The 9,702-nt window shown below is 30.8% G+C and overlaps 1 protein-coding gene across 1 annotated transcript; it reads left to right on the plus strand.

The window, feature by feature from the left end:
• Nucleotides 1-1,091: 1,091 nt before the first annotated feature.
• On the plus strand, nt 1,092-3,166 carry LOC100650261 (endocuticle structural glycoprotein SgAbd-2-like). The gene is made up of 4 exons (XM_003402512.4): nt 1,092-1,210; nt 1,767-1,906; nt 2,189-2,330; nt 2,762-3,166. Exons 1-4 carry the CDS (start codon nt 1,199-1,201, stop codon nt 2,978-2,980), a joined length of 513 nt encoding a protein of 170 aa, XP_003402560.1. The 5' UTR covers nt 1,092-1,198; the 3' UTR covers nt 2,981-3,166.
• Nucleotides 3,167-9,702: the final 6,536 nt, after the last annotated feature.

Genomic DNA, 9,702 nt, shown 5'->3' on the forward strand with positions numbered 1-9,702 from the left:
GCTTTTGTTCTCCTTTATCTTGCCATTATGCATCTTTGATTAAGGGATTTTGCATTCTAAAAGGTACATTTACAACCTAGAAAGGATGTACTAGAAAGTAAGGTTACAATCTTCTATATCTTGGAACGACCTTTTGCTATAACGACTCGAACCCGTTTTAACGACTAATAACGAAATTACGATACAAAGCGTAGCATTTTCAATTTCAAAATTTTTGTTGTACATATCAAGAAAATAAATAATAACAATTATTATTATTGTATATATAGGTATCAACAATAATTATATATATATATATTATTATGCATATTGTATATTGTCTGTGTGTATATATATATATATATTTATATTTATATTTATATTTATATTTATATTTATATTTATATTTATATTTATATTTATATTTATATTTATATTTATATTTATATTTATATTTATATTTATATTTATATTTATATTTATATTTATATTTATATTTCTTTTCCGTTTTAACGAAACATTCATTCTGTAATATCATCTATAATAAAATTCTTATTTAACATATATATACATTATTATATTCTATTTATACTTTATTTCGCTTTATAATAATAATAGTTTGTTTATCGAAATATAAAACAAGGCCAAGTATTGTGCAAAATGATCTTCTACAATACGAATAGAACAAGTCTTAGAAATGCCAAGTAATGAAATGCTCATCTATACTTACTGAGACGAAGCCCACCCTTGTCATAATCTTGTATATTATTGTCATAAATCTTTAATAAAAATTCCAAATTACAGAAATAACGGAAAAATATGAAATTATTATAAAAGTATTAGTCATAAATATGAAAGTTGTATAAAATATATGATATAGCAGGTCCGACTACGTAATTGCTGATAAATGTCTCGATAAAAGCAATAGATACCCATATATGTAAGTGACAAACAAATTGCAATTGACTGACACTCGTTCTGAAAAGATTTGCGTAAAGAAACATTAATTCTAGCATGTAAGATGATCGGGAACATAACTGAGGTGGGGCAAAATTGTGAGGGCGAGTAACTATGAGGAGAATGGTTAGACATATGAACAGAGGCAATGGGAAGGGAAAATCTTCTTGCGCGTCTTCATATAAATGCTGGCAGTAGGTACTTGTACACGATACTGCAGATTCGGTCTTGTTCAAAGCGACGACACACAGCAACCATCATCATGCAGCGTATAGTGAGTGTTCGTTTTACACGTCTATCAATATATTAGTGATTTAAAATTAAAGTGAACAAGATTTTCAATAAAATAATTCAATAATAAAAGAATTTACAATATTCAAAAATTATAATCGTTAATATACATGTATAAATCAGTTTACAAGGTATTACATTATTTCATTACGTCGCATAGAACTGATTATAGTTTCTTTGCAGTTTTATATTTTTTACCTTAAATATTTAGTTAGTTACATGCAACCTGATCGCGTGGTTATAGAACAAAAGTTTTTTTGACAAATTTCGTTTTCCTCGGCGAAATTTCTTTATTTATGCGAAATTATATCATAACAATATTTGATTATCATAGCGTCGTTATCTTGCACCGTAAATTGCTAAAATATGATACAAGTTATAGCGATATAACGTTGTAAAACGATTTTAAAGGTACCACAAGTTTTGTTAATCTATTAACAACATGAAATATGCAATCAGACGGTATCTCTATAATAAAATTAACAGGCTTTATGACGTTAACTTGGAAAAGTTGATATTCGAATTGTTAACGATTTCAGTTATTGGCGTTCACTTTATTTGGCTGCGCTTTAGGACAATATGGTGCGTTTCGCGGTTTCCCAAATCAAAATGCTTATCGACCGACACCTAGGCCAGCCTATCAATCAACGGTTCAACCACAATATACACCCCAGTATAGGTATGCATTTACATGACATTACGATTCAACAGTACTGTCTAATAATAATAAATATCAAATATTACACTAATATTCTTGAGCATAACATCTTTTATCTTACAAATATTAATGTTCATTTTTTAGTCAATAATGGGATAATTTATAAACATATAGCTGTCACAAATAAAAAGGCATATAACGACATTAATATAACATATAGCTCTTCTTTTATATTACTTTTTAAATGCACTTGGATCGTATTTAAATTTCCGCATAATAAAATACCTATCTCTTTTGCGATAGCCCTGGGAGGTTTATAGCCATACGTAGTCAACAGAAAGATACCTATCCAGATGGAACTTACACGTTTAGCTACGATACCGAAAATGGGATTTCGGTTGCCGAAAGCGGACGACCTCAAGGCACTTCACAGGGACAAAACGAGGTAAGATTCTATCGTTATAATATTAATAATTATCCTAAACGGAACAAAAATTAGTCACCTTAGAAAAATACTTATTCTTGCTCTAAACTATATTTGTAATTTTTACTATGACTATGCCGCAAGTAAGCAACGTGTATTATTGTGAACAATATTATTTTAAAAATGTCATATTACAAAAATGATTGAGAAAACATTTATTTGTTCGCATTGTTTTAAGTACAAGTTCGTATTGCGACTAATCATCTGTTTGTATTATATCTGTATATATCTGTTTGTATACAGTAGGATAATCAGAATACCTTAGGATAATTAAAGTTGTATCGGAAGTCGGCGTTTTATATGTTGTATAATATATACAATATGAATGAATTCTAAAGCGTATACCTTGATACCTTGATATATCGATGAGTTGTAATTTTCTTTTTTCGCAGGTTGTCCAGGGCAGATATTCATATTCCGCACCGGATGGAACTCCCATCACCGTAGAATATACAGCAGACGAAAATGGTTTCCATCCACAAGGTGCACATTTACCAACTCCACCTCCCATCCCAGAAGCAATTAGACGAGCTCTTGCTGCTAATCCACCTGGGCCTGATGACTCAGATTATAGGCAACCATATAACCCAAACCTTTACCGAAGATATTAAATAAAATATTAACTAACTAAATGATTTTAAGAACTTCTAAGCTTGCATTTAATCTTTACGGCCTTACATTACGACCAAATGTTTGTACATATGTATATCGTATATAACGGAGATACCAAGATTCAAAACTATATAACAGTCACTATACGATAGATGAATAAATCTTTTTTATCTTTTCTCACTCTATTCCATTTGTATTTTTCCCCTTCATTTAAAGATATTTCCTATAAACAGTATATCTTATTATCACGCAATTCATTTCTTTAACTTTATTTACTGCCTGAATCATATTTAATACAATGTTATTTATTATGCAACGCTTAAATTTATGTAATGTCCATAGAAATTATAGAAATACGACCATCGTCATAATGCTTCACACCTAGAGCATACTAAAATGCAGGTGTCGTGTAACCTGGAGAAACAAGTGATCTTTTCGAAGTGATAACTTGTTCCTCGTTTATGTTGTATTTAGGAATTTATTAAAATCGAGATGATCCGAGAATGCGTTCAATGTCTGTATCATACAACTGAAACGATATATTCGAATTAACGATACAAATGATGTAAAATATAATAATCTAATAACTAATAAAATATAATCAGAATTAAAATTACATGTTTGAATAAGCAGTCGTATAAACGCCATAAATTAACTAGCGTGCATATTGCCTCAACTTTTACTTCTCAAAGAGATTTTAATAATCTCTCTCTCTCTCTCTCTCTCTCTCTCTCTCTCTCTCTCTCATAAAACTTTGCCAGTGTTTAAAACGAGAACAATATTAACTAAAGACGTACAACGAAAGTAAGAGAAAGAGAGAGTTATATATAAAAAGAATTATATAAAAGTAGAAACATTTTTTACGAAGATAAAAACGAAGATGAAAGACATATACGAAAGAATATAAATCAAATAAGAAATGTTTTATGCAATTGAAAGAAATTACGCTATTTAACGAAAACATCTTTCCACGTGACGTCCTATTAAGAATAAGAATGAATTGCAAACGCAATTTCTTAATGTAACGACATCGCCTGTACAAGGTCAAAAATAACTGAACTCGATTACAAGAAACAAATCAGCTTTTTCGCGTGTATTAAACAATCTGTGGACTCGATAGCACTCGACACCACTCAATACCAAATTGCAATTATGTGTAATGAACTACAATGAAATACAGTATACGTATAGTATGACCTGTATATAGCTCGTACCTTAATAGTGCGGGAAAGCATGCTAGTTGAACTTCAATTGCACCATGCCTCTGACTGATACGTAAGAATTGCGGTAAAAGAAGAGGGCTGGGATGAATCCAGGTGAAAGTGTTCTATTGGATCTTTCATTATCTTACATTTTTCTACAGATCATCCCGGTCAAGGACTGTCTAACACGAACGATGCAACTTGGGCGGTTCCTACACTTCCTTCGAACGTTCATCCACTAACGATCTTGTGCAAAACGTAAATTCAACTAGAATGCCCAAATTTGTCTAAACATACCAGATATTCGAATGTTATTTTCTGTATTAGGCTCGCAAAATTCAAAGAAAGTATATTAACACTGCTCAATTGTGTTAATAGAGTGATATATTACTTGATATGATAAAAGTTGTATTCGTAAAAACTTTTAATCGTATATACGTTACGTACATACTAAAAATCTATATTTATTCTCTCGTGTTCTGTTGACATCTTTATAAAAAATATTAATTTTTTTATTATATTTAAAAAATTATTACGTCTTTTTTAAAACTTACACAGATTTCTATATAAATAATTTTTCAAGCGCATCTTCCTTTCTAATACACTCTAATTCTATACTCTTTCCAGATTGACGATATTTCAAAATATTAATATTTTATGAAACTTGTACAGAATGTATCTATTATATATACCCACGAGAGAAAATTAATTAATTAATTATATAGAAGATAGAACATGAAACAAATTTTACGTATCTACTTTTATGTATATGAAATCAGTTTTGTGTATTTGAAAAGTGCTTCTTTCACAGGAATCCTATATTCTTTTTATAGCACTAATCAACGAATCTTTTCATATTCTGGAAAAGAAAAAATTAGATAAATTATTTGCTCAAAAATTATTACAATTTTAGGTCTTTTCAATTATATTTCTGTTTATCAGTATTCTTTCGCTAACGCATTGTTATGTGGTAGTATTGTATAGCACTACTGTACTGCTATCTACTATCTACCGCTGTATCTACCGTACTATGCAATCTGTTGCTAATATCGATCGGTGTAAGGTGCTATTAGTAAAGTTTCGTTCATTGTCAGAAAATGCCATTATTTTATATATGTCATGTGTGGATCACGAAATGTGTGGACGAAAATACTTTCGACGTCGCAAAGCTATCGTAAGAAGCTTCTTAAAGCATCGTAAAGAAACATATTTTAGAAAACGTATTGCTTTATTTTAAAATTTATTAATAATACGGCATACAATATGTCCGGTATATCTGTAAACAGTTAAATATCTAGAAAAATGTACGAAGGTGTGTGCAAGGTACGAAAAGTGATTGGAACAAAAGTTATAGCGTATCAGGTGGCACATATCATGCTTGTGCGATTTATGCGACTTTGAAATGACTCCGAAATGCCCTATGAACATTACGTTTATATTTTTAAATACATAGTCTTGTAGTTGACGTCAAAACATTTCCAAAACCCTATATACGAATGTATTTTACACAAGACAATTTCGAGATACGAAAGGCCAAAGTTGTCATAAAGAGCTTTCCCCTAGATACGATAAGAAAAAGAATACATTTTTTTATTCGTCTCAAAAAATAATTATTAATAATATATAATAATATAATTTGTGAATCATCGCGCTGAACTGTTTTGAGCTGCATCACATTACGTTGCATTACATTACATTACTCGCGTAAAATCGACTCTTTTTAGTACCACCATAATGTACAACGTCCGAGCGGGTAATTTATATCTCGAAATTATCTTGCACAAAATACATTCGTACATAAGGTTTGGAAGACGTTTTGACGTCAGCTACAAGAATATGTAATAGAGAATTTAGAGATTCGTTAAAAAGCTTAATCTCAATCTGCTATGACTTTCGCTTGAATCATTTTTTCGTAGCTTGTATATTTTCCGAGATGTTTAACAGTTCACGGGTAAATCGGATACACTATAGATATTTTTCTTTCTTTTTAAATAATTAACAAATAAAATAGATTCTTGCAATTTGCTCTATAGAACATTCGGCAGATTGTTTTAGTTGTTAAGGATAGCGTGTGGCTACTAATCTCGTAAGAATACGTTCATATTTAAGTTTGCGTCACTAGGTCCTGCTGTTGTTTCTTTTTTAATCTTCTAGTGGTATTGTCGATGTACGGTATATCGGCTAATGAATTTGGGTGGTTTACTGTTTTTGATTTACATATGTCGGATGTTGTCTCGCTGAATTTCCTCCCTTACAGTCAGGATTTGAAAATCTTTGCGTATTTCTTCATTTCATATGTGGCAAGATACGTCTACTACCAAGTCGTAACAAGTATGATCGACTGCACGGCTTCCGCTTCAGCGATGTGGCTTCTAGCCATTTTATCCCATAATTGGATGCCGTACGTGTTGCTTTGATTATGTTTTTATAGATTAGTAGCTTGTTTTCTATATTTAACTTCAAACGGCCACTCTGTATACAATAGATATAGAGAACGATTAAATAGCAATTAAAAAGAATGTAAATATTCCATTAAGATACTTTTGAAGTAAAACGACTATCGTATAAAAGATTTTTCTGCATCTTATCGATGATCGTAGAAATAATAACGTACATACGCTTAAGACGAACCTACTGTGTATATCTTATTTATTAGAAATCTAAGAAGAATGTATCAAAATCTTTTTCAAATAATCCCGATATGCCCATTTTCTTATCTTATTGTCATTTATTAGTATTTATTATGTTGTTCTTTCCAATGAATGCCAACATTGCCATCCATGCCAACATTTTCCTCTCATCAAATTCTAAAAATATATAACCTTACCTTATATAATTATATCCTTATCAATGTTCGAGATTTTTGAGATTTTGAGTTGATAGAAATTCGACGAATAACAAAATACTGTTGCTAGCAGTTCACAAGACATATCTAACAGGATGTTAATTTCGTTTTTGGAATTTTATAAATGGACAAAAAATTATTACGTCTTAGCTAGCTGTACTCGTAATGGGACATAATGACCAATCAATGTACTCGAGTATCACGTATAGAAAAAAATTTAATAGTTAAATACAACACGTTTCATAAAATATTAATTTCCGATCTGGCATATTCAATAAACAGACTAAATAAATGTTTGGTCAACCTATCGGTGCATATTTTTTAATTACTCTGTTGCGATGTGCATATAACAAAAAAAGCTAATGAAAACGGTTAATCGAACTCAGTGACTTCGAAAAAAATAGAATATTGTTCGCACAAAGCCACGAATCACAAGACGTGTATTAGTGGTTTTTTAGATTGCATTTTATACCTTGTATCCTGGTTGCCGTGAAGCAGCTATTCCGACAACGAATAATTTTCGATGAATTCATCGATGCAACAAAACGAAAACAGTAGACCAACGTCCTGTAGACAATCATTCCATCAAACGCGATGTAATTTCGTTTTGCTTCTTGTATATTGGATAGTATAATATTTTATTGACGACACTATATTTTTTTTCAAAATCATTGAAATCTCACCGTGCATTTTTATTATTTTTATCGTTATATGCAAATCGAAACAAAGTAACTACAAAAGATGTCGTCAAATATTGAATAAATGGGTCTTACTTTTAATTACATGATAAAGATACTCCTTTGCCTGTATAGTAAGTTTACTTGGTGCATAAGTACTTTTAATAGAATTTAGTTTCTCAGCGTATAAACATAATTGTTAAATTACATATTACTAAATATCTAAATGAAAAATATAATGACAATTGACTCGATACATCTAATTTATATACGTATATGTATAATTTCATGGTCGCAGTATAGTTTAACGCTACTAGCTTTTTTCCATGAAAAAAGAACGCCAAAATATTAAAGGGCTATATTATTAATATATGAAGTATTCGACAATACGTTTTGCTAGAAACAGAAAAAATTACGGTAAGAGATAATTTACGTGTTAAGTAATGTGAGAAAAAGAATGGAAAGGTGATCAAGTCCATGGAGGATTATTCAAAAATTCATTATATCATAAATGACATTAGCCGATATATCGAATCAGTTTAATCAAGTTCCAAACCTTTGGACAGGATAGAAAGATGTATCAATCGATACTACTACGACAATATAACTCGTTAATAAAAAAAATTTTCTACGCTCATTTCTAATTGTTCGAATGAAAAATGGAGCTTGGTTAAGTCACGCATAACATGCAATTATTTTCACTTTTTATATTGGAATACATAATTATTCATATTTTTCTAAACGTTTATTCTGTTACACACAATAATTATTTTCACAGAAACCATCTATCTTTTCAAGAGTTACTTTATTCTAATTATGAATATATATTTATGGGTTCTATCCCGTTTATTTTAAAAAAGACTGCTGAACACAGACAGTGGCATTTAACTTCCAGAGTTATTAGCGAATTACAATACGATTATATTGTTCACATTCTCACAAACATCGGCATCCTTTTTCTATTTCGTTGGCTAATTTTCATTTTTAACGTATTACGCATTACATTTCCTTCTACATATTTCAAAATTTATTAACGATAATTTTCTACGAATTGATCGATTTTGGGTCGCTCAACTGTAAATGCGTCGCATGTAAGTATAAAGAACAAGGAAAGCGATCAAGTCCAAAGGGATCCAAGCACAACAGTACGAAAGTTCAATTAATTTCTATTTGTTTAAACTGGTCTGTCTAAATATGAATTCTGTGAGATGTCTCATTGTATCTCAATTATTTTCTTTGTTCCTTATTCTTATATTTGCAGGTAATAGCGAATAATTAATAGAAAGTGATCGTTAATAAATTTTCAATTACGATGTTTATAAGAATGCGAACAATTTCATTATAATTCGCTAATTACTTTGATAGTTGAATGCAATTCTAAATTTAAAAAAATGACATTTCAGGTATACATAATCCAAGATATCAAAAAATATTAAAAACAAAAATTGAGCTACATGTGCGAGTAGAACCGGGTACCCTTTTTTGCTTCGAAACTTCGAGAACGTAGAGGCACATGAAATCATCGGGCGAAAACGCGAGTTTCGCTTTCTCTGCAACCGTCATCTCCTTATTGTAACGCCAAATTTAAAATCCTTCAGTGATTTATTGCAGTAGCAAGCGTACATGTTACACTATTGCCGTTCACATGTTTTGCCGAGCGCACGTTCCGAATTAGTTGGATCACCCTGTATCCATGCTAAACGTAATTTCACGTAACTGACGATATTAATACTTAATCAACCACGCGCGCGCCACAGCCAACTAATACGTTTTTCACCGCGCTCGGACAAGCCAACATCACCAAATTGGTATATTTTATTATATACTTTGTAAGAACATCGGGAAAATCCGCAATTAATTGGGAACGATTCCAATTAAACAATAACTAATAATAAAAAAAAAAAAAAGAAAACGCGTTGCTAAGGTCAAAATGGGAGATCTCCTCGAATCTCTCCGATCGGTCATGCAGCGATTTACTTTAAAGTAGGGAGATCTCT

This window comes from Bombus terrestris, chromosome 13 (genome assembly GCF_910591885.1).
Source record: "Bombus terrestris chromosome 13, iyBomTerr1.2, whole genome shotgun sequence".
NCBI lineage: Eukaryota > Metazoa > Arthropoda > Insecta > Hymenoptera > Apidae > Bombus > Bombus terrestris.